The sequence below is a fragment of the Mchenga conophoros genome, linkage group LG6 (assembly GCF_057382185.1).
Source record: "Mchenga conophoros isolate Kocher_MC1m ecotype Shallow Benthic linkage group LG6, M_conophoros_male_GT1.1, whole genome shotgun sequence".
Taxonomy (NCBI): domain Eukaryota; kingdom Metazoa; phylum Chordata; class Actinopteri; order Cichliformes; family Cichlidae; genus Mchenga; species Mchenga conophoros.
In genome coordinates, this window is record NC_140531.1 from 20,531,966 (window position 1) to 20,557,232 (window position 25,267).

Genomic DNA, 25,267 nt, shown 5'->3' on the forward strand with positions numbered 1-25,267 from the left:
CAGCTTTGTTCAGCTGTAGGTCGTCAGTTTTTAATCTGCTACCTTCCCCCGAAAAGCACTGATGACACCAGCACACACGGCTTTCTGTATAAAACATTTTAATTATATTACAATGAGAGAATACACAATACCTTAAAGTGTTTGCTAAAGCATAGCCAGCACCAGGTACTCGTGTACGCACGCTCACACGCACAAAAAAAAAATGGAACTTATACATCTTCTGAATTACACATCTGCTTAAAAGCAACATATTCACAGGTCTCTGGCACAGAACTCCCCCCTCAGCCCAAACAAACCCCCTCATCATCTCCCCCTCAACTAAATCCAAGCCAGTTCAGCCTCTAGCTTCTATGTGGGTACAAAGAAAAAAAGGAACCATAACGTTGTAGGACAAAACAATTAAGGAGAAAATACAAAATAAAAGGCTGAAGTGCAGAAAGCAGGAAGCTGACCTAAAGCCTACAGGTAGTTAAAGCTATCGTATTAATCATTAAAAAGATTCAAAAGTGACTCTTTATTTGGCAGGAATAAGATTTCATGGAAGTCATTCTGTGGGTTTGTAGAAGCACCTTTAAAGCAGCAGCAGGCTAAGGGACAGAAAGACGTGTTTCTCACTTCATCTGTGTGCACGTGAGCTGCAGACGCCCCCCATACTCCGTCATGCCCACCACCCTCTTTCTTCTCCGCCTGCTGACACCCACCCAAAAAACAAACTTTTGTGCTCTTAGAAATCTCTGTGCAACAGCAGCATGAAAGCAATAACATCAAATCTTTTCTTGTGTACTTGTTATGACTTTGTTTTGTTTTTTAAAATAAAATCCCACTTTGATGTTGATGAACATTCCCACCCCAGCACAACCCCACTCTCCTCTGTGTCTCTGTGTCTTGCCGTTAACCGTTTGCTTCTTCTGTCACGAGAAGGGAAGTGGAACAAGATGGGGAACTTCGTTGTTTTTTTTTTTTAAAGTTAGGGCAACTGATTCAACAGTGTTCATTAAGTGGTACAATCTCTTTAAAGAACCCTCCCACCCCCCAAGGCACATCATTAAAAGATTTTCCCATAAACACGATCCATCCAACATTCAAGCAAAATGTCTGCATGTCCAATCAGCTGCTCATACACTACACTGAGTGAAAATATATGTATGTGTTTTTAAAATCTCTAATCTCATATCTATCCCCCCCCCCCACCGCCTCATCGTCCCGCTCCCTCCCTCTTTTTGTCTTCTGCTTCTTTTTATGTCAATTATCGCTGTGGGAGGTTCTGTGCGAGAGAATATGCCATTTAGTAATGGTTTACTCAGTTGTTCATTTGACTGACAAACTGAAAAAAGGACATTTTTTGCTACAAACAGTCATGTACAAAGTCTTTGACATGAATGTAAACTCGATGATTAAAAAAACCCCAAAACAAACAGCTGTTTTTTCCTCATCTATAGTTACTCTTTTCCCCTCCTGCAGAATATGGAGAGAGTGCAGATAGGAGGTAAAAATTAAAAAATATATATAAGAGTTGGTCACCAAAAAAAAAACAAAAACAAAAAACAATGCACCACAGAGTCAAGAGCAAAAACCACCTGCTTGTCTTTAAAAACCCTGCGCCCCGCCCGCCCCACCCTCCCTCAGAAAGCACAAGATGGTAATATTGCTGTGTCTCAAGAGGTCCCCTGATCGATGGGTAACACTTTGTTTGGGACGCACCACCGGGAGCTCGGAGGATAACACCGTTAAGCTGCCATTGATTGGATTATTCTGTTTTTTTATCGCTCCTCTCCCAGTGGCTCCCACCGAACAAACAAGTCAACATACAACAATAATAAAATGACAAAAAAATCAAAATAAAGATAAACACGCTTCAAGCCCAGAAGTTTTTAACCCCTTCGGTGACCATTCGGGGCGACTGGAAGCTGCCATGGGAGTTCACCAGTGTGTGTGTGTGTGTGTGTGTTTTTTTTATCTCCATGACAGAGGCGGCGCTGGCAGACGGGCGGGCAGCGAGAGGGCGGAGGAGTGCCTGGACAGGGTGTAGTACAACAGCGGCTTCAGTAGGAACTGAGATAAAGGGGGAGGTGGGGGGGATAATTTTTACTCATTTATGAGGTCTTCTCTCTTCACGCGGCCCTCACGCATGGAAGTGTCTCACGTTGAAATTAAAAAAAGGCCCCGCCAGAGGAGGAGGAGGGAGGGATGCAAGCGAGAGGGGGAGAGGACAGGGGGGAGCGTGACCTGAGTAAGGGCCAAAGAGGAGGAGGATGAGGGAGGTCGAAGGCTCACCAAGGCACAGAATGACAGCAGGAGAGTCACCCAAAGGGAGAGGGGCCAGTCTATCAGCTCCCCTGCTCCCACTCTCCCTTCATCAAGCCTGGCCTCCTGTCTGTCTGGCTGTCACTCATATTTTTATATATATTTATATATATTTTTTTTTTTTATATATAGATAAGATAGATATACTCACTCTTTTTTGTCTTTTCATTACAAGAGAACATTTAGGAAAATATAATACAAAATTTAATACAAGAAATATAGACTACACTAGCTAAACTCACTTTCAGTGACGAGTAGATTCTGTATGCAAGTATTTTTCTTTTTCATTCGAGTCTTTTGTAGTTCTTTTCTTTTTTTTTTGGGTGGGGTCAGATCCGTCTCAATGGCCTGCCCCTTTTTGTGTCTGTGTGTTTTTTTTTCTTTTTCTTTTTAAAGTGCCAAGCTCTAAAGGACTGCCAGAGACCGGGGCTAAGGATTATTAAACGGTCAGAGAGCGACAGAAGCGCCTCGTTCGTCAACAGTGACTAATGTGCATAAGTTACAGACGGGTTAGAGAACAAGGTTCACCTACATCGGTGTTCAGCCGTGCCCAAAGCTTCGCAAATAAGCCACAGATCAGCCGAGGGGATAAGGAAAGTGATTAGTTTGCTAGGTTAGATAAAAACGAGTGCCTCTAAAATGAACAAATCACTACAAGCTTGCCCTCCCTCCCCTCCCGGGTGTTTACAGCTTTGACTTGTTAATCGATTTAAACAAATATTTAAAATACCACCGACTTCTGACCGAGAAGGCGACAAGAGCTGCAGAGAAATGCGAGATCTAGGTAGATGGTGACGCGCTCACAGAGAAGCATCCGTTAGTGAAGGAGATGCAGGTCTGTTAATGGTGAGCGACAAATCCCCATCTAGAAATAAAAAAAGAAAAATAGAAAAAAAAAAGTCTCCCATAGAACCTCATGGTCTGCCAGAATCGATTAAACACTCAGAGGAAGCACCTGCCTCATGTATTTATTGCTACATCAATTAGCTACTGAGAAGGAAACAAGATTTGAGTCAAATGTAAGGAGTAGAGTTTTAGTTTTGAGGAAACTCCTTTTTTTTTCTCATTGTTTGACATAGTAGTCCATCCACACCATAGGGTGGTATAGTGTAGTGGTCAGTAGTGTGGAGTAGTGGTTAGGCAACCCAACCAGAGGGGAGACACGAGGGTTTCTACAGTATCTGTACATCTATTTACATTCTTCCTGCTCTGCTGCAGCTCTCGAACCTTCTCAGGTGGTCTGTGGACACATTTTCAGCATGTGTGCAGAGTTGAGTCAGTAAGAAGTTTGGACATTTAAGGGCAAGCTTAATTCACCGTTTTGTGGAGAGTTCGATGTGGTGGATAAACTTCTCGCAAGTGCACAGTGACTGTGAAGGTATCAGAGTCGTGCTTTGTTTGTTCGATGCGCACGAAAAGTGAAGCAAAATGCTTCCCATACTGGGTACGCTCGGGCGGTGGCAGCGGTTTGAGAACATCCTGCCACCGCCTCCAAATGAGAAACTCTAAAGGTTTCGTCATTTTTCACCAATCAGATGTTTCAAGGAAAGGACAGGACACCTCCTGCACAATCCTGTTGTGTAAAAGGGAAGAATCTGTATGATGAAAATGACTACCGAGGTTCCCAATGTTGCATATACTGCAGAACAAACCAAACTGCTTCATCTGTTATATCACAAACTGTGTGTGGTATTACTGCCACCTGATAATAACTCTCTCCTTTTACTTTTCTCGAACCAATTAACAGGTCAAAGCTGCGCACCTGACCACAGAACCCAGATTAAAAACTACAAGCTCTGCTCTGCGCTGTTTGGGTGGTAAAAAGGGCAGGTGTGTAAGGAGGGGGCGGGGTCAGGCAGGATACAGTATGGTGAGGTAGGATCAGTGGTCAGAGAAGGGAGGAAAAGTCAGCAAGTCTTAAGTGTGGACAGAATAGGCTCGGGGGTACTGCCATCGTGGTCTTGTGTAGGTGGTGTAGGTAGTGGGCGGCGTAGGTGAACACAAAAGGGGGAGAGTGGGAGGGAGGGGGATGAGGTGAGGGAAGCGTGGATGGGTGAGGAAGCTGGTCGACAGATGGATGTCCGCCATGGGTCTAACAGTGGTGTGGCTGCAGTCTGTGGGAATGTGTGCCCGTGTAGCTGTTGTCACTGGAGCTGCTCTGGAGGCTGTACTGGTCCTCCTCCTCGCCGTCGCTGATGCTGTCCACGCTGTCTGCCTCAACAGGCGTGAACTCCATGCCCTCGATGTCCACCTCTGTACACAAGAAGGAAAAAAATACACAATGTTTTGGGGGGTTTTAGTGTTGCTAGAAACTGATCAAGAGAGAAGAAACTTTATTTCCACACAACCAGTACGTGGGCATATTTATTAGGAAGCCTGCTGTGCCTGGAGATTAAACCCAGATTTAGGCAGCCATTACCTCCGCACAAACAGCCAGATCTTTGTGCCCCAGCAGATAATCCCTTACAATGACAAACAACTGCATGTGTGTTACCTCGTTCAGGAATATCAAACATACCTCAACAGTTCAAACTAAGCACTACAGAGACATCTGAGGCACAAAGAACCGGCTCATGGAGAGCGTTTACAGTGTACTCTAATAATACGGCGCGCAATCCATGTCTAAGTGCAATCCAGAAAGGTGTGATTGGCTCTTTAAGGACAGCCTACCTTGCTCTGAGTCGGTGGAGATGGTGGAGCCCATGCTATCGGTGCGAATGCGCTCCACAGATCCGGACACGGAGAGCTGCTCCAGGCGGCGTTTGAGGTAGCGGTGCTCTCTCTGAAGCTGCTCCTTCACATTTAAAGCCTTCCTGTCCTGCTCTTCCAGCTTCTGCACACAAAGCACACACAAAAATGCCGAAAAATTAACGACCATGCTCACCGGATTGGACCACCTCCCCGTTTTTGCTCTGCCTTTAAAGTATGCAACTGAAGTGAAGACCTCTAGTATACATATTTTCTTCCTTAGCATACTTAAGACTGGTTTAAAGGTGTCTGTTCTGCAGACATGGATTTTTTTCATCTGCAACCTCAGTCCATGCCTGTGCAGGGTTCTAGTAATTGCCTTCTCTTTACTGCACACCACATAATACACATGGTTAAACCCACAATCCAGACCAAAAAAGCTTCCTCTGCAGTAAAAGACAACACTTCTTCCTAGTGTGACGACCACAGTATTTTCCTATTGTATCACTGCTGCAGGGTGAAGTATTACTTTAGCTGAAACATGAATATTAGTTCTTGTTTTTGATCTCATCAAGTTAACAAAAAAAATGAAACCAGATTTATCTTCTATCTGCTTTAAATCAGATCTCTGTCAAAGTTACAACACGACCTTGAATTTCAACATTTTATTGGGGAAGTAGCCAAATGACTGTGTGAGGTTCACGGGTTTGAAACTAAAAATAAACTTGAACTCAAAGTCAAATTTTGACTCAGAGTGGGGTTCGATTTTTTTTTTGTGCCCTTATTTGTATATGAAGGTTTTCAGTGGTGAATCAAAGCGAACTCGCGTAAGAAGAAACGGTCGCAATGCCGAGAATTAGCGCAGGTCGTCTGAGCAGAGAGGACATGCTTAGTAAACAGGAAATGAAGGGTTAAAACTCGCTACGTCTGGATTTTCCACCAACCACACTGTTGCTGCTTGTAAACAGCAAGATCAGTGCGGCGTGTCCTAAAGTCTACTTATGGTTGGTCTTCTACAGCACGGGTAGAAGCACTGCTGCTACTTTTTTTAAGCTCCGCTCACTAGTTGCTGCTGCAGAGCATTTTTTAGCACGTCACTTGGTGTCTGTGAAGTGAAACAGTTTAATGAACCATGGAGGAAAAGTTGGCAAAGCCAAATATTAAATACACAATCTAAACATCAGCCACAAAGTCTCCCACATATTTTACTTTGAAGGCTCTGTGTTAAGATTTTTTTTTTCTTCTTCTTTTTTGTTTGATTTTTATTTTCATTGAGCACCGATCCATCCTGATTGAACAATTAGAAAACAACGACACACTTAAAGTGCAGAAAAAAATTACTTAGAGGAAACAGGAGAAGTAGAGCATGAAGCTGGTACAGAGAAGATTTTTAGATTACTCTGTTTGCTTAGTCTAGAGGTTCTCATGCTTCTTCTGGTATGACCCCATTTCCAAAAGCAAAAAAAAAAAAGAAAAAGTTAAGTCCTCTCACTTGGATCTAATTTTTAATTTAATTTTTCTTCTCTTGGGTGTTCACACCCATGCACAGTGGCTCGGTGCCCCTCCAGGGGGGTCCTCCCCACAGAGGAGCGTCAATAGTTTATTCAGAAAATAAAATATAAGGAAAAAATTCACTCATCATACTGCGAAAGAGTATTAGGGCCGCATTGTGTTATTTTAAGAGTACCCTCTACAAAATGCCTTGTGAGTTAATGAAATTACACTCGAATCAGTTTTAGTAACAAGGAAATGATTTCTCTTTTGGCACTTAAACACAGTGTGGTGACAAATATAAGAATGTTGAACAGATGGTGCAGAAAGCTGCTTCTGGTCAGAAAGAAAAAGCCTCAAAAAATTTCAAAGAGCTGGTCGGATTCATGCAAAATGAAATAGCTGACAATGGACAGATGAGAGGATGCCGATGGTTACACCCTCGTGCGGTATGGAGGGGATATGCTGTGTCACAACACACAATAAGACAGCTGATGTTTGATGTTGTTTCACTAACTCATGTACACAAGGCGTTTTACAGAGCAGCCCTGGCAGTTTGTTTGACTTGAAACGACAACTTCAATCTCCACTTTTTGACTATAATCTTAAAAAGAACGACATATTTTTCTTAAAGTGGCCCTAACACTCCATCAGATAAATGCTTGGTGAAAACATTAAAATGTATGCGTCGCTTAAATCCAACATGCGATGTGCCACGTGAACACTTGAATGATTCATAAGGTTTGTGCATTTTAGTACCTTGATGTGCATCTTGGCCCTTTTTAGCAAGCTCAGAGTGGTGTGTCTCGTGCTGTCTGGACCCAAAGGCACCAGCTTCTTCAACTGCTCCAAGTAGAGCCGTAGTTTGGCACGTCTGCAAGCACACAAGCAAACACAGAAGTGAGTCAGCACACATCCACCGGCAGAAAGTGAGAAAGAACCTCCACAAAACCTCATGCACACACAAAAATCGGTGTGTGCATGAGAAGCACACACCGATTTTTCTTTTTTCCTTTTTACATGTCCTGCTCTCGCGAGCGAATGTTGCGCGATCGTGGCCTGACGCTCTTTTGCACGCTTGGTTTCACTTTGACTCTGGGCTTGACCGTGAGACATTTTCAAAGGGTTGAGGGGTTCAGAGGATCTGTGGTTAGTCATGTTCAAAGCTCCTCATCCACAACAAAGCGCAGGCTGTGCTGTACTTGTGCAAAATTGACACAGATAGTCTTACATTTACTGTCACTGCTGTGCGTAATGATCTGAGACGAGCTACGTCAAACAGTGATTAGTGAACTAATCAAGAGTTCACGAGCAACTGCAAATATTATAATAAAAATAGTGAGATATACTGTGTTAATGATTAGATTGTTAGAAATCCAGCCACGGTTTATCCATCTTCTTCTTGTAAGCTAACATGTGACACACACACACACACACTTTTGGGATTTTCATGTATGCACTTTTCATTTATGAGGTGATTATTCATTCCCCAAACCTGCTCACAATTTTCTGAACACATGTGCACACACTCACTAGCGTATGGGCAGAGTGCCAGTGTGCTACACGCTGACCTAAATATCACTGTGCATAGTATAGTAGTCCCCATACTTTCCAGCACAGCTGTCTGACCGACATTTTCCAAACCTCGTGTGCGCAAAATGGCAAACCCACCGTACGCTAAAACTGAGAAAACGTGCAAAAGAAGAGACAAAAATTAGTCACCAATCAAAATGGCAGCTGTGATAAGGTCGCAGAGCGAAACTGTGAACCCTGCATCCCTGCCAAAGCCCTGCAGGCCAACAACCCTGCCCTGGATCCTCGAGTAAACAGCGTCATTTGGATGTTTATATGAGAGACAGTGAAGACAGAGTTACATTTTTTATGGATACTGTATGTTATTTAAGAGAAGATCCTATCAGCAAGATCCCCTCTCTGACTTTGCTCCATTCAGACTTGTTCAAAAAGGCCTTTGAATCCTCCATTAGTCAAGCTAGTCCATGAACTGTTTCATTCTTCTGAGCTAGCCTTCCCTCCACCACCACCACTACTGCCTTTCTCCTGTTCCTTTGAGGAACTCTGACTATATGGTAAACAAACTCCAACAACACAAGGTCTCCACCAGCCATTGCCGCAGCTTAGATAAACCTAATCAGAGAAATGAGGCTCTCTTTGAGTCCACAGTTAGTGTGCAATCATACACAATCTTTACACACTCTGTGTTTTTTTCTCCCCAGCTCTTTTTCAGGAAGGGCGTCACCTTCATTTTTATGCAAAATGAGACCATCTCAGTAGCCACGTCTGTTTCACTTAGACCTCGACCAGAGACATCTTGTGGGCAATAAATCTGACCAGTCTCACTTCATGCACAGTATCGATTTTGATGGATTTGATTGCACAATTATTAAGAAAATAATCTTAAAAACAGAAAGATATGGCTTTAATAAACAACGTGTCATCTCTCTACAGGTGCACGTAGGTGTGTGAAAGGGTCATGTGAAAGTGCTCTCAGTCTTTTATTACCTCCTCTCCCAGGAGGCAAGTCCGCCTAACCCCCCATCCGCTGAACCCCTTCAACTCTCTGCTCCACCCTGCCAACACTAACACACCCTCATCCCACTGGAAAACAAGTGTCTTCTGAGGACAGGGGTGGGGGCCACCTCCAGCTTACCCCATTCAAGCCACATGAAGCGCTTGGTCTGCAGCCAGGGGAAGCAGGCAGGGAGGAGCAGGAGTTCTGCAGCGGGGTCCGAGTATGTGGATGACTTTCTCTCTGGTTTGAAAAAAGGACCCTTTCAGTGCAGTGTGCTCAGCTGCACTAGGCAGCGCTCCATACGCATCATCCAAAGGGTAACTTGAGCCAATGGGCAACCATCTTGCACTTCACCCTGCCCCCACTGCTCTCTCATAGCGAAAAACAAAAAACAAAAACAAGGCGTTTCCCTGAATACTCTGCCCAACTACCCACCTCAAGAAAACTCTTTTTCCGTGTTTTTTCACCAGTGTTATTCACCTCAGGCCCTTCATGTATCCTGGCCTCATATTTTACCTGCCACGCAGAAGAGAGAAGTGTGCCCTGGTGCCCTTTGACCACATAAGAAACAAATGAGCAAAGAGTTAAACGCACAAACTCGCCACCAAAGGGAGAAGACCACACCCATGTTTTCTGCAGCTGCAAAAAAGATAAAAAAATAAAGTGAAATGCTGCCGGGACCAAAATGAAAATATTATTTTGCTAGGGTTGGCTGATTCGCCAAATATGTGGGCTAACAGCTTCTTGGAAAGGGTCTTACATGTAACATTTTTTCGCTTTGTTATGCCGGATTAGTTGCCTTCCCCCAGGATGGGGGACAGAATCGGCTCGGGAAAGACTCAAATATAGCCCACTGGACAGGTTTAGAAAACCTCAAGGAGGCCACTCCCCTTTTGCCATCCAAGTGTCAGAACACTTTTAATATATACCCAACTTTAATAGCTAAAAATGAGTAAGAAGAATTTGCAGGCCAGAGACAAAATATTTGTTTCCAGAAGCTCTCTGGCTTACAAAGGTTGTGCTTTCAAAATTTGAGTCGATCTTGGTTCAGTCCACACCTGCTATCAAGCAATAATGGGTCAGTCTTTAAGAAGCTTTGGTTTTTATTTTTTCTGCATTCATATGCAATGACTGGTGGAGACCGGTGTCTGTCGGCTGCACCTAAAAAGTTCGTCGTTGCCCCCCTGTGAAGAATTCTTCTCAAATGTGATCTCTGCGGTTAAAGAAAAAAACGTATCTTAGCAGATCTTCAGTTCATGAAACTGGTGAACAAAAACCCACTTGTTCACTATTTCAGATGAGAAGATTGATACTGCTCTGATATCTGAATACTAACTATGAAGGTGAAACCAGCATATGGTTAGCCTAGCATTACACAAAGGTTAAAATGAGGGGAAACACCTAGCTTTTCCCACACCATCCCCACTAGTTAACCTTACAGTAACAAAAGTGTGCACTCTGCCCCGGCCGAGAAGAATCAGGCGCTTAGCTGCATATAATTAAGAGAATTAAACCTGGCACGTGTGTCCCTGAAAGCTCCCTCGCATTAGCAGCAGCAGCAGGGGTTCTCCCGCCACGAGAAATTTTTCTTCAGGAGCACACAGCTGATTCGGAGCGGGGTTTAGGACCCCCTCTCACACAGGTTTGTTATTACTTAAAAAAGCCCCGGTCACGCAGTGTTTATCAGATTGCCTAAAACCGCTGTGCAAAGCATTGCACGAGGTGAACGCATATGCTATGTTAATGATGGGAAGCAGACTGCCCCCATCACCGGGCCACATGGTTGTGAATCACTGCAAATTTTCCAATTTGTCTGGTATGAAAATAGGATAGCCTTTGATTTGGGGTTGAGGCAGATTTTGTTTGAAAGGATTGGAGCTTCGTTATACAACAATATCAATATTTGCAAGAGGTCTCCTTTTGTTTGTTTGTTTATAAAAGTTTGCAAATAAAAACTGCTAAAAATGCTAAATCAGACTGCCCCATACTCCTGCCTGCAGTTGAGGATTTAATAGTGAATCTGGTTGATCAACTTGTTTTCTGCCCAGAAATCACCACCTGACTGTTCTCATGTGCTGCCACCACGGGATGATTGTGTCTGATCTCTGGCCTTCCCTCCCCCTCCATCTTTTTTCTCCATCAGCAGCTCAGAGCCAAAACAAAGCACAGACTACGCCGGGGAGGTGAAAAAAAAAAAAGGAACTTTTGCTCAGAAAGCTGCACACTGCTGAAACTGGAACAAGCCAAACCGCTGACTTGCGCTCCAAGGTTGTCGGGTACAGATCAGGCCATTCTCACAGACCTCCTCACACTCTGGGCCTTGGAAGGAAAACAATATATCTTGTTTTCCAGCTCAAGTGCATCTGTGGCAGGCTGGGTGTGCACGTTAGGGGTATTGATGTATTGTGCACCAGAGGAAAAAGGTTGCAGTGACCATTTGTGCAGTGTTTTCGCACACACACACTTTCCTGGTGGACACAGTGTCCCTCAGGAGGCTCCATCGGCACACAAAGGGCCTGAGAAGGCGAGCTAGTGCAAACAACAGACCTTCACCCCTCGCTCACTGTACTGTTTAATGAGCTCACTGCAGCCCAGCACATTCCTCCACCCATATGCACAGGGCTGAGTGGATTGTCTGGCACAGGGCCAGGCCTACTAAACAGAGGTCAAAGGTCATCAGAAGCCATGATACAATGCTAGCTCTCAGTGCTAGAGCTGCCCCAGTACCCAGAAGCAGAAAATGCAACAACTATGCCTGTTTGTTTATTTTCCTTTTGAGCTGAGCCCACAAGACATCAAGATGAAGAAGAGTTTCTGATCAGCTCAGCTTTAAGCAGGCACAGAACTGCAGTCATTCAATCTCAAGACGCATATGAGAGGATACAAAAACTGTGTTCTTGAGGAATTGTTATTCTTATAGTTTTATTCGTTATTCTTACAGCAAAGCTTAAAAAACAAGGCTAAGACCATGTATTTTACCATAGCTGTACATGCACATGCTTGTGGACTTCCTACTGATATTTTGTACTTGTCCACTTCAGGTTTTACCTCCAAATAACCTGCAGTAGTTAGTTTGGGTTATCATGTGATTACATTTGTTTTTAAATAAGTTTCTTTAACCTGAAGGTTTGCTTTAAACCCATGTGACTCTCTGACTGCTTGTTTGATTATATGACATAACCGCAGACTGCATATAAAAGATGGACACAGGCACCGTGATGTCATACATTCAAGTCACATTTTAAAGCCACTTTTAACCTTTTGGTTGTTTGTGTTTTTTCCCCCAGATCCAGAAGTGCTAAGTATCACACAGACTCTGAAACCCAGTAGTAAGTACAATTAACCACAGCAGAGCTTGTTATTAGTCAGAAAACAGCACCATAAACACGGTCGAGAGCGAATTTGCAGCCAAGCATGAACAGCCTAGTCACCATAAACTTGACATTGAAAACGACCACGCCCCCTTTTATTGCATAAAAAATGTACTACCTGTACAGTTACCATCCATGCAGCCATAGAAACCAAAACTATTTTTTGTTGTTAGCTATAAACATGGCAATTTCTGCTACAGGTTTATATCAGGCTGAATATATCTTCAGGAGTGAGAGAGCAGGGAAGTTGAGACCCTGCCCAGTGGCCTGCCGACAGAAACACAAGACACACCCAGCCTTTATTAGTCTCACTGTCACCCTGCAGGTCAGCCCCGTAAGCGTTCCCATTTAACAGCGATCTCACGGAAAACAAGACGGCAGAAAAATAAGACACGCTCATGTGAAACTGACAGAGTGGTTCACCACGCTGCCCACGCCAGTGAGAAGAAAGGCACGCACCGAGGCGCAGGGAGACACAAGAAGTCTTTATCTCGCTCATATGAAATGTCAGTCGTCTGGGACGAGTTATGTTTGTTTTCTGTCATCGGGGACGCCACACCCACACGCCCACTGTGTGCAGTGACAACTCTGTAAGGTGAGACAGACGGATACAAGTCCCCCATAAACACATTCTCCTGACGGCAGGAACATGGAGCTCGCTCTCACATGACTCTGCTCTCACACGCGAGGAGCAAACAGAAACCTGAAAACACACACACGATTGCAGCAAAGCAGGCAGAGGGAGGTTACTTCACTTATCGGTGAATTACTCTAAAGGAAAAGCTCAGCATGCTTTTCTGGTGATTAAACAACAGGAAAGAGTAGAAGCAGTGTGTTGCTCACTCACTGTAGTACAATTTCCACAAAACAAACTGGAATTTCCACGGGGCATGCTTGGGAATGCCAAGTAATTAGATTCATTTGATTGTTTTCGTGTACTCAAACAATCCCCCCTGTGCGAGCGAGGATCATTACAAAATCCCTTTCTCAGCACAGCCAGCTTACTGCGGTGTTAACAGAGAAACAGATGTCAAACAGATTTTAAAGGGGAGAGCGTGCGAGCGAAACAGAGATGGCGGAGGCTTAAAAATAGAGGAAGGTTTTTTCTCTGCACATCCCATTTCAATGCCAACGTCAGATGACAGACCTGGACATTAATTGCCTTTCCCTGCGTGCCATGAAAAGTACATCTCGCAAATCTTGGGACAGACTAGCAGAGACAAGTTCAGCAAGCACCATAAACACGTTCCCCTGACATGGGGCGCTCTGGTTTTATAATGGTCCTTGTCAATGATTAACATGCAGGAATCTAGTGGCATGAGAGAGGATTCCTGGCTCCATGTTGACTGTAAAAGTTGGAGTTGTTTACATCTGAAGGAGGGTTTTAGAGCAGTGGGGTGGGGTCCTGCATGAAGGTCTGGGCCTGCCTACGAAAAAATCCAGAGGGGTCAGGAAAAGAGGAAAGAAGAGATTTCCACTACCTTCCACTTTTACGTTGTTTCTCCAAGTAGCTGATTTAGAGCTCGCTTACCAAAAGGTTTAAAACTACTGCTGGACAAAAGTGCAAAACCAGAATGCCTGCAGCTGTAATCTTGCCTATCAGTGCATAATCATACAAACATTCACTTGGGGCTCACTTGTGCCAAAAAAGCAGACAGCGCTGAATGCGAAGCATTCTAGTAATACTCGGCCTGCTAGTTCTGTGACCCCACCTGCCATCCATCTTCAAACTTTCCCCATAAGCCGCTTCTCTTATTTAACTCTGCATTCCAGTGTATGTGTGTATGCTCCGCTGACCTGAATTTCAGGGTGCCTGGCTGACACACATAACAGCCACGTCCTACACTGCCTCAAGTTCCTCCCTTCAGCAACACTCAAGAATGTCTTTGTCTCCTCCTTCTCCACCTCCTCCTCAGCCATGGCCGAACCATGAATGGTTCAGTCATCGCACTTCTGTGTCTAGTTGCGTCTTTCTTTAATTGCTCTCTTTTTCCTATCCTGGAAACCCCAAAGCTATTCACACACCTTGTTAAAGTGCATCCTACACTGCTGTTTTTTTATGAGCACCGACTGTTTTGTGCCAACGAGCCGAGTTTACTGCGGAGAACACAGTAACACCTGAGCTGGAACGAGAACATTCTTTTGTAAATGTAGGTCTGCGGTGGCCTGAAATATTTGCATTACGTGTAAAGATACCCCCCGCGCCTCACCCACCCGCCAGAGCAGATCGTCCACGGGCTTTACAAAAAACCGGGTTTGATGAACTTCTTAAAGCTGGGTGACCTCAGGGTGGAGAAAATTCCACATGGGAGCACTGCTGCTGACGTCCAGCTGTGGCCTGTTTGTTACCCTTTAGTCACACACAGCTCAGCTACAAACCCAGACTGTCCCATGCCTGGATAAGTAAACACACACACACACGTTTGGACAAACCTTTTCTTTTACACGCCAACATGGCCACATGTATTAGGACAAAGCATCAGCTAACCCAAACTTTACTCTCTTTACCTATGTTCTTCCAGGTAACGACGCAAACTAATAAGGACTACGTTTGTTACATTTTGATTGTAAGTTGACAGATATATAAGATTTTTTTTAAGTTGAGTCATCCAACAGGATTTAGTGCCATAAGACAAAAATCCACTATGGAATTTTTAATCCAAGACAGAACTAGACCTCCTACGCCTTGTTTAGGCTCTAAAAAGTCAAATGTTGCCACTGACTTATTTTTAGCGTACACACATACGTCTGAGGAGTAGTCCCCAGCAGTTGTGTATTCCTTTACCTCTAAGCTGACTGTTGAAGCTGGGAGTGGCGTAACTCCCAAGTTGATTGCGTTTCAGCATTCGTAGTAGCGGTCGGAAAAGCGAGGAAAAACTGGATTTGTTTTTGCTCATACATAAAGTAGAGCCATTCATGCATCTCAAGCGACATAATGCAATCCCTGTTTTTTTAAAAACACTGCTGTAGCACGTTGGTGGACAGAGCCCCGTCACTGCTCAGTGCATGCTTTTTTGAGCGTGTCGCAAACACTTAACAGTGCGTTTGTGACACTTGCAGACAGTTTACATTTTTACTACTGTTTACATGCTCTGTCGACATCTTGGATTGTGATGTCATTGGTGGGGCTTTTCTGACTTTCCCAGTTGACAATTCCAACTTGGAAGTCGTGATTTCTGATTTCCCACTTCAAATGGAGCGCACCATTAGATCAGAGAGAGAACTGCAGGATGAGGCCTGTCAAAGTTCAAACTAAGCCTCTTCTCCCCCTCCAGTCTTTGCTTGTCTAGATTTTATTTTTATTCCCACTGCATCTTTAACTCAACCCAGATTGTTCTGTTTCGTCTGCAGACAGTTTTTTTGTGTGTGTGTTTTTTTACACTTTTCAGTTTTATGTCACTTTAAAAATGTCACCTTGAATTTTTTACACAATTTTAAAATCAAAACCATCAACTACAATAATGGAAAAATAATTTCCGGCCTTTAAACTATTCCAGATAATAAAAGAAAAACTTAGTTATCCATATAGTCGACTATATGTAGTTGACTCTTTCAGCACTGGCTGATTCAATCTCATGACAAATAACAACATCCTTGCTCTACAGGTTCTGTAATTAGACTGCGTACAAGACATCATTAACTACAATGATTCCTCCATGATGCCAACAAAAAGGGGAATTTAACTGGCATTGTGACAGCAGGGAACTAAAGTGCACATGCAGTCACATGTGAGGACGTCACACCAAAACCAAAACTGGAAGGAAAAAATGAAAACTTTCCAAACTTTAATTACGTAGCAGCCCCTGAGAGGCAAACATGACATTTAACTTCAAAATAAAAAATAAGCAAAACAAGCAGGATATACAGCAGCCCTTAAAAGCAGCGTTGCACATTTACAGGATAAACATAGGTATAAAATCGAAGACACGACAAGGATTTATACCTCAAAACAGGAGAAATGGGAACAGATGAGTTTTGTCACTAAGAAAAAAAGAGTGAGAAGGAAGAGAGCCCTGCCCCTCCTTCTCTTCCTCGCTGCCTCAAGTTTCTGCTGACTCAGGGGCTTTTAGTAGGGCCGAAAAGGAGAGCGAGAATAAGGAGAAGGAAGAGGGAAAAAAAGACAGATAACAGAAAAGACAGATGTGGACTCTGGAAAGTGGGGGTGGGGCAAAGAAAAGATGTCAAGGAGGTGAAGTAACAGGGCCGTGGATGGGCATCCCTCCCACCAGCACGCTGCCGTAACTCAAAGAGGTGCTGCCCGGCCGGCATAGACACACATAAGTGTGCTTCACTCGAGGAAAAAAGGACCTGCTCACTGCCAAAAAAAAGTGATTCATTCACAGCTGGGAGTAGAAGAAACATGGAGAGTAAATTTAATTAGAGAGAAGACTAGACCATGACAAATGGAGGGCTTGCTCCCGTGTCCATGAAGTGCATGTAAATTTAAAGCCGAGTTCAATGGGTGCTCCACAGTTGCTGCACATTGTCTGCAGTGTGATACAGAGCATAGTGTAAGAGGATACTGTTTGTCGAAATCAGCCTGCAAACTCGTGAGCTTCGCTACGATCTCGAAAAACTGAAACCAAGAGCACCTGAGAGCCAAAATGGGTGGGGATAAAAATAGAACTCTAAATATTTCTCTTTTCTTTTTCGATCGAGGCAGGCATGGCAAACATACCAGACAGCTTAGATTATGCAGACTGGACTTGGGCTTCCTGTAAACAGGTGATATGTGGGAAAGTAAAACATCTAGTTTCGTAATTTCTTGGCGTTGCTTGAAAAGGAAACTTGAGCTGTCATAAGCGTGATCAAAAGCGGTTAAAGTCAGAAATGGGAAGGAAGCAATGCTCGTGGAGAACAAACACACTGCACTTAAGTTTCACATAGACTCTGAGCTGATGCTCTGCAGGTCTGACGAGGGAAGGAAAAAAAAAACAAAAAGCAGCACAGTCATTCAAGAGATGGTCTATAGAGAGCTGTCACAGCTAAAAATCAGGCTGCAGCAGATAAGTGTCAGGACAGCCGACTCTGTGGGACTCCACATCCACGAAGCAGCTGACTGACTCTGATAATGGGACACAAATATATGCAGGGTGTCTCCGGAGCAGCTGCCAGAGACACCTAGCATGCACGAGGTCAGCGAACGGTACCCAGAGAGCCAAAAAGTTCCAACTTAATCAGCTTCATATAACAGCAGCAATGAATAGTTGATTAATCATTTAGCTGATTATTCAGCAAATGTACCGATTAGCCACACCGTTTCAGTCTTGGCTGCATGTGGAAAGTTTGGTATCTTTGTTGACAAACAGTTCTAAAAAATAATTTTAAAGTAATCAATAAATAAATAAAAAACAATAAAAAAGTAATAACCAAACAAAAAAAATCTTAAAAGATGAAAACCACCTTCCAAACTTGTTTGACATCAGGTCTTTCCCAATTTCAATCAACATTTTCCAGTTTTATCTCCTTTATTTTAACATCTGTTGTTAATGAAACAAAATAATTTCATATTTTTTTGTCAACTGCTCAAAGTTAAAAACTGCATACTAAAGTGTTCCCTTATTTAATAAAATCTGGTTAGAGGACATTCTCATGCAACAAAACGTGATTTTGGTACTATTACATGCGATGCCTTTCGGCCTCTAAGGAGACGTTCATCCGCCACCTTATCTACCTCGTGAATGTATAGTACAAGGATTGCTCTGTGCAGCAGCGGGGGAAACAAAAACAACACACGAAGAAACAAAGACAGTGAGTCAGGGCTCAAACAGCAGCCACCTCCCTGGAGTCACGTCCAAGGGCGTGTGGGAGGTACAGATTTCTGAGGCGATACTGCAGATCAAACAGGGCTGATGCTTTAAGCAGATACCCCTGAACTGGTCATACATTCATTAAACTGGTTGAACAGGACACCTAAAGACTTTTGGTTTTCTTATGAATCAGAAGTTAAAAATTCTTTTGTTGAGCATGTCTGTTAAAGCTCTTCTCTTTATATCTTTAAGCTACAAATCAAATGTGAGAAGCTCGTCAGAAAGGTTCATTGCAAGTTTCATATACTAGGTAATCTGACTCTGAGGCCAGCAGCTGAATATTCAAGGCTTCATATATCTAGGATAAGGCGTCTTAGTCCATCTGTCGGTGTGGAAGAGGAAGTCTTAAAAATTCAAAAATAAATTTGCGCATGAACAATGTAAAATGCTAAATCTTCATTGGATGATAGCTACTGGTTATCAGATATAGACTTTCCGTGTGACTGCAACAAAAGCCTGATCACGATTGATAACGTGGTCAAGTGGCATGCCAGATTCTTGATAGTCATACGCAAATGTCCGTTTACAAGTTTGAGGAAAACATTCTTCAAGTTGCTCATTTTGTGCCGCCATTAGCTTTAAAAAGAAAATCAAAAGGTACTTGAGCAAAAATTGCCTCATTTTAGAAGCTCAGAAGTCTCTTTTTTTGTCAGTTATAAAAAACTATTAGTAGTTTCAATGTTGCGTATTAGTCACACGACGGTCGCTAGTACAACAGACATGGCTGTGCCAAAAGGCAGAGTCTGAGCCTTGTTAACACCTGTATAGTGGCTGACCATGTAATTTGTGGCCACGCTTTCAGACAGGGGTTTGACTCAGGGTGGACCACGTGGCAAAACCTTGTGACCATGCAGCCCTGTCATTTCAAATAAGAGGGTGGAGATGTTTCCACACAAACGGGCATGGTGAATGCAAAAACAGGAAAAAACACAAGGCATGAAATTATACAGAATAACTCCTCGCTTGTCACAGGTGATGATGCAATGTGACGGCGTGTTTGAACGCAACTTTATTCTTCAAAGGGCTTCTTCTTCTTTTCCTTCCATCATGGAATCAGTGACATGTCTGTCATGAAAACTCCACTTTTTCAGAAACTCGTGGCTGCGGTGATGACAAAGGAAGTGAGTAAACCCTTTACTGGCACCCACTTTTGTCAGTTTGACTGGACGTCACAGGCGCTTGGTAACCAGCCACACCCATCGTCGGACATGAGGTAACTCCTGTGTCTCAACACCTGCAGTGTAATCAGCCGGGGCCTTCCTGTGCCTCGCAGGTCAGGGAGGAATATGTCCGGGCTTGTTCCCTCTGCCACGCACATCCATTACTCACTCCCGGCCATGTGACTGGCCTTCATCGTGGGTGACAGCATGTGTCATGCTCGCTCACACACGCAAACACACACACCCTTTTCAGCCACTGCTCACATGCTGATAGTCACATCAGCTGTTTTCTTATTCCTGTCTGCAAGGCAATTTTTAAAGAATCTACTCTGAAGCAGCAAGGCCTTTTTGATATCAAAGAGACGTTTGCTTCCTGACAAGAAACTCTAAAGCTGTGAAGTAAAAAAACACAAACCCCACACACACAAGCAAACCATGAGCTGCGATTCTGTGCCTCCAGGAAGGAGAAAAAGCCCAATTTCAGTGCTGAATGATAGGTGAAGTCCAGATTTACTGCTTTTCTTTTCAAAGTGTCAGTCTGGGCAGGATTATAACCCAAGATTCTTCCTTACAAGGACACGAGTTTCATCCGTGAAACGGAGACAGCGTGAAGGTGCTCTTTGAAATCAGGTTATTATCTGTTTTTCAGGCACAAGAATTAACAGATTAAATCTTTGGCTCTTTGAAGACGACCTCTGATCTGATCTGTCGTACTAGTGTTTCTGATTTGGAGAAAATACCTGAAAGCCCCCATAAAGCTCTTCAATTACTACCTATGTCAGGAACTAAAAGACACACGCACTCAACACACAATCAAACACGGGCAAGGTCGAGGGGGGTCAGATGTCATCTTACCTGTGTTTCTCCAGCTCATTGTGCGATGATCTGAAATGACAAAGATGACTGTCAGGGCAGGAATACTACACTACTACTACTAAAATACTACAAAAAAATCATCTGACATGACATCAGATTCTGTATAATAGTGAGAGGCTTAGTTAGTACACGTTTTGATCAGAGAGCAAGGCAGATGAAAGCAATTTGGGCAAATATGTTAAGTAACAGATCTGAGAAACAATCAGAAAAATGTGTGTCAAGAGATCAAAGAGAAGCCTAGATTCATCTCTATGTTCTTGCTCTTCTGCCTTCCGGTGGCTGTAGGCCTTAAGCATTTGAATGCTGCTGTACTATAAGAAATAAATGCAGTATTTTAATGCTTAAAACAGGACAAATTTGTTGTCTATGGATACCAGTCAGGTGGATCAAGGGCACAGACATGCAAAGACTGGGAAATGTATGATAAACGACTTCTAAAATCTTTTCCCATTTCTGTGGGACATCTGTCAGAGAGCACGCACACGAGGGCAAAAATGGCCCTGAGAGAGAGAGCTGTATCTGTGACACAGCCTGCCTGCCCCCCTCTACACATATACAAACAGCATCCACGCACCACTGCCCCCGCCGCGGCTGCTCAGCGTGGACACGGGATGAAAACACTCTCAGACGTCTGGAGGCCCGGACGCCACAGAATTCATCAGTGTGTGGGCTATTCCGAGGAGAACCCCTATTATGACACGCAGCCAGAAGCGGCGAGGGCACTGCGGTCCATCTGAAACAGGCCCTCTGTTCATGAGACCGTCATGGATACCACGGCAATAAAAACAAAAACAGCAACAACAAAAGGGACAGACTGACAACAAGCCTTTTCACATTTTCCACTGTTTGAGGCGCCCTTGTGCTCGCGAAGCACTGGTTCCCACAGCTGTGTGCCACAACGCCGTCCTGCGCACCAAAACGGGTTACAGCTGACCGTGCGACTGCTATAATGTGGCGTCTGCACAAAATCATCCCGAAAGACAACACAGGATGTTGGGCGGCTGATCTTAGAAGCCGACAAAGAGCCATCGTGGAGGAAGTTGTGCTCTTCAAACCTGCACAAATCAGGGAAATGTCCCAGTCAAAGCACAGGGCACGACCAGGAAATCATTCCGAGGAAGAGAATGTTCACAGACCTGTAACTACAGCAGGTTAGCCCACACCTTTACATGTTATGTAAAACCACAGGATGGCATGAGGAGGACTTTTACATGTCATAAAATCATCCTCTAACAATCAGAGGCATTTAAAATAAGCCTTTTATCACTTTTTTATGAGCTACGAATGGCCAAAAGGCAAGCTGGGAGGACTCAAAAAGTTTTCCTACATTCAAATCAAGGAATTAGAGGAGGAAAACGAAGTCAGCTGACCTAAATTTTCACATATGGTGTGACAGAGCGATGAAGCAGGGTAATAACAGCCTTTAAGTAAACGCTTTAACACACATTATCCGTGTTAGGTTGCAGATGTAACATTAAACATTACTGCTTTGTTCTGATTTTATAACTAGGAGCCTGCATCAGCTCCTGTCTACACTTAAAGAAAAAAAAAAGAAGCTGAGGGCGAGTGTAAAAAGGGAAACGGCGTAACGGGGGTGGGGGATGTGCCCCAAGCTCTGTCACGAGAAAAAAGTATGGAAACGCAGGCCTGGCTGCATGAAGCCCAGCGAGTGGTCTGGTGTTTGTCATATATGCTTGCGTAGATGCCCGCCTTATTCAGGCGCCGCACCCACCTGCCACATCCACACCACACCCCTTCACTCGATCACACGGGTGTACACAAAATATAATGCACGTTAACTTGTGGATTAGAGGAATGTGGAAGGTGCTGCTTTCACATTTCTGCCAAACGAGTGCAAGTATCACTTTCATATCAGAACACCCACACGTTGTAAACAGGAGTGGAAGTTAACAGAGACAATGGGAATGGAGCCACACTAAAAGTCTGATACCCATGTCAGAAATGCGTGCAAAAACACTTTTGTTATTTTGTTTATTTAATGCTGTTTTATTCATTTCTGTGCCAGTTAAATCAAAATATTATTAAGTATCATCTGCAATTATTTGAAGCCTTTTCGCTCTTCATCTTAAGGGGTTTATCTACAGAGCTATCTTTTCAGCAGTCACCTGACACAAAACTGGCGTGACACGGAGGACAAAAAACAGCAACTGGCGTCAGCAATCGCCACCTTATTTGCTGATTCCGATGCTCTGTGTCACCCTTCGTAATGACACTACTTTCTAGCGTACATCTACGTGCACTGTCGTAACCATCAGACTCACTGCCGAGCCATTTCCACACTTTGCTTCCCTAAACTATTATTAGCCAATGCTTTTTTCCCTTCTTTTTTTATCTTTCACTTTATTAAATCAGATCGTAATGTGTTAATCTTCTAAGGAACGGAACTAGATTGACACAATCATTTCAACAATAGCCTGTTTACTGTAAATGAGACCGAAGGGCAACCAAATTTGCATGTAGCCTAGAAAGCAAGTTTCTCCATGCCTGGTGGGGATGGGGAAAAAAAGCTGAACACTAAATGGATCCAGCCTCTGAAATGTGAGGATTTCCTGCTTTTCTTTGTCACATGGCCTACTTTTAGTTGAAAGTTTGGATGGTTTTATTTTTGCTTTTAGAAAGCAAACATAAGCCTGCACGGGTGTTTTAACTTCATAGGTCACACATTACACAGCCACACATTAATTGCCATGATTGTTTTTAAATGACCTTTAATCTGCCAATGGCACTGGTCTGAGAAGAAGAAGCAGACAAACCGAAACTGAAAGCTATGCCGTGCACTTATGTAATATATTTCGCTTTAACTTCTTACACAGCTGCACAATAAAGGGGTTAAACTCGGTGGGAGCAACTCAATCCTCCAGACAACACCAGTAATGAACTCTGGGTGTGCTGGGCTGAGGTTCCCTTTCCTTTCCAAATATCAATTTACTTCCATCAGAAGCACGAAAGCTTAAACGCAACAACCACATAAAAAAAAGACAAACACATACACACATTTGTTTAAAAGCTTCACACAGTTCCAGAGGTTGGATGCAACTGTGTGAGACAAGGTGCAGAAACGAAAGGTTACGGGCGTATGCGGTGTTTTCTCTCCTCTCAGAGATAGGTGTGAGTGAAACAGAACAGTGAGAGCAGCAGGCTTGACAGTGTACGCGTGGCACTGTTTACTGGAGAGCCCAAAACAGAGAGCCCAGCCCAGGCAGCAGACAGGAGAGTGAGACAGCGTGTGTGTGTGAGAGAGAGAGAGTGAGTGTGTGTTTTTATAAGCTGGCATGAAGTCAGAAATAAAGCTGGGGGGAAGGGAGAAAGGATTATATTTACCTATTATTCTGAGTTTTTTTGGAAATTGGCGAGGCTTTCGTTTTCTTTCGGGAAAACTCGGCGCTGTACGGTAAAACCGAGGCATACCCGTGCTCTGCTTCTGTAAACACAGAAAGCAAAATGAGTGTTACATTTAAGCTTGGTCTGCAAGGACGGCAAAGCAAATAAACAAAAACAATTACAATCATCCTAATAATAATAGATGACAGTGAGTCATTTTGGAGAAATAGTTGAGACGTGAAATATCAACCGGGGACTCAATTAAAGAGGAACAACACGTAATAAATCATTAATAAGATCGATTAAAGTGCAGTCTTTTTTCTTTCTTTTTTAGCACCGAGGTCTATATTATGATATAGCCACCGCTGCATAACGATTTCTGTCCTATATTTTCAATGTCAGGCTTGTTTACTCATTTTCTTACATCCAAATCCAAAGGAAAAACACTCGATTGCAACAACACACATTCGGAAATGATACTAACATATTTTATAAAAAATGACACACTATAAATTAAACATTTACACCTATCACTGTCTAGCATACAGACTCCCAGAGTGCAGCTTGCACCCATCGCCTGGTCTATGTCCCATTGTCTGTAAAGTGACATCATACCTGCACTATGGCAGTGCACGTCAAAACGTAACAAATTATTTTTAAAAAATGAAGTTAGTTGCCGTCCCAATCCCCATTTACGACATAATTACTGGCTTAGAAATGCTGACAACTTGTCTGTTTAGCTTGAAATACCTCTGTCTCTTCTTTCCAAGTACTCTGCAGCTTCCAGCAGAATTAACAAGGAATTAAGCTCCATCTTGTTGTTGTCTCGTTATTTAAAAAAATAGAAACTACTTAGTCATAAAGTCATAAAATGAATGGAATGAAAACGTTAAAAAATGTTTCAGAGCGGTATGTATGCGCAGCTACGTTCACTTCTGAGTCTTTGGTGACTCCAAACTACATATCAACAGCAGCTAACTAAAACTCACTGAAATGACTGATGGAAGCGCTGGCCAATAGGAAAACCGTATAGGCAAACGTTTGGCATTCGTCTCAACCAATAATTCGGCGGAAACTATAAGATCCGACTCTATTGGCTGAGCGCAGTTAAAGCGAGCAGGGACATGCCCTAGCAACAAGCCTGAGCTGTCCGCCTTCTCAGTACATGATAGGGTTGAGGCGGGAAAATAGCCCTCTGATTGGCTGGAAGGAAGTCTTGGGCGTGTGCTACGGTTGAACTTGGGATGTTGTTTTGGTTGCCAAATTTAATGACTTCTCAAAAAGTATGCTTTTGGTCTTGGACTTTAGCGTAAACTGCCCCCTCCGGTCTGTTAGTCAACAAGGTCTATTTTTTTGTCTTCCGTTAAATATACGTCAGCAATTTCACGTATGCGTGTGTGACATGAGAAAATTTTTCAGTATTCGTGTTCATTTCCTGCCCAAGTCATTGTGAAAGTCTTTTATGAGTCTGCAGAAAGTATGCAGGCTTTACTGGTGCAAAAGATATGAGATGAACTACTTTTCTTGTCTGGTATTTTGAGGAAAATAAAGATAGTTCCTTTGAAATTCTCTCAACTCGTTTTTACAAAGCAGTTTTAAAAAAGCAAAGCATCCACCTTGAGGTTTAAAAAAAGTCTCTGGTTTTGTCCAGTCCAAGTCCTAATAAACCCAAGTCCTCAAAATAAAATAACATAA

The 25,267-nt window shown here is 43.4% G+C and overlaps 1 protein-coding gene across 1 annotated transcript; it reads right to left on the minus strand.

Annotated features, from left to right (window-relative positions):
- Positions 1–81: 81 nt before the first annotated feature.
- mxd4 (MAX dimerization protein 4) lies at positions 82–24,560 on the minus strand. Its single transcript, XM_085276711.1, has 6 exons — positions 24,323–24,560; positions 23,573–23,672; positions 20,210–20,239; positions 7,243–7,357; positions 4,975–5,137; positions 82–4,557 (listed from the first exon to the last, which is right to left on the minus strand). Exons 1-6 carry the CDS (start codon positions 24,384–24,386, stop codon positions 4,397–4,399), a joined length of 633 nt encoding a protein of 210 aa, XP_085132837.1. The 5' UTR covers positions 24,387–24,560; the 3' UTR covers positions 82–4,396.
- Between the last annotated feature and the right edge of the window lie 707 nt (positions 24,561–25,267).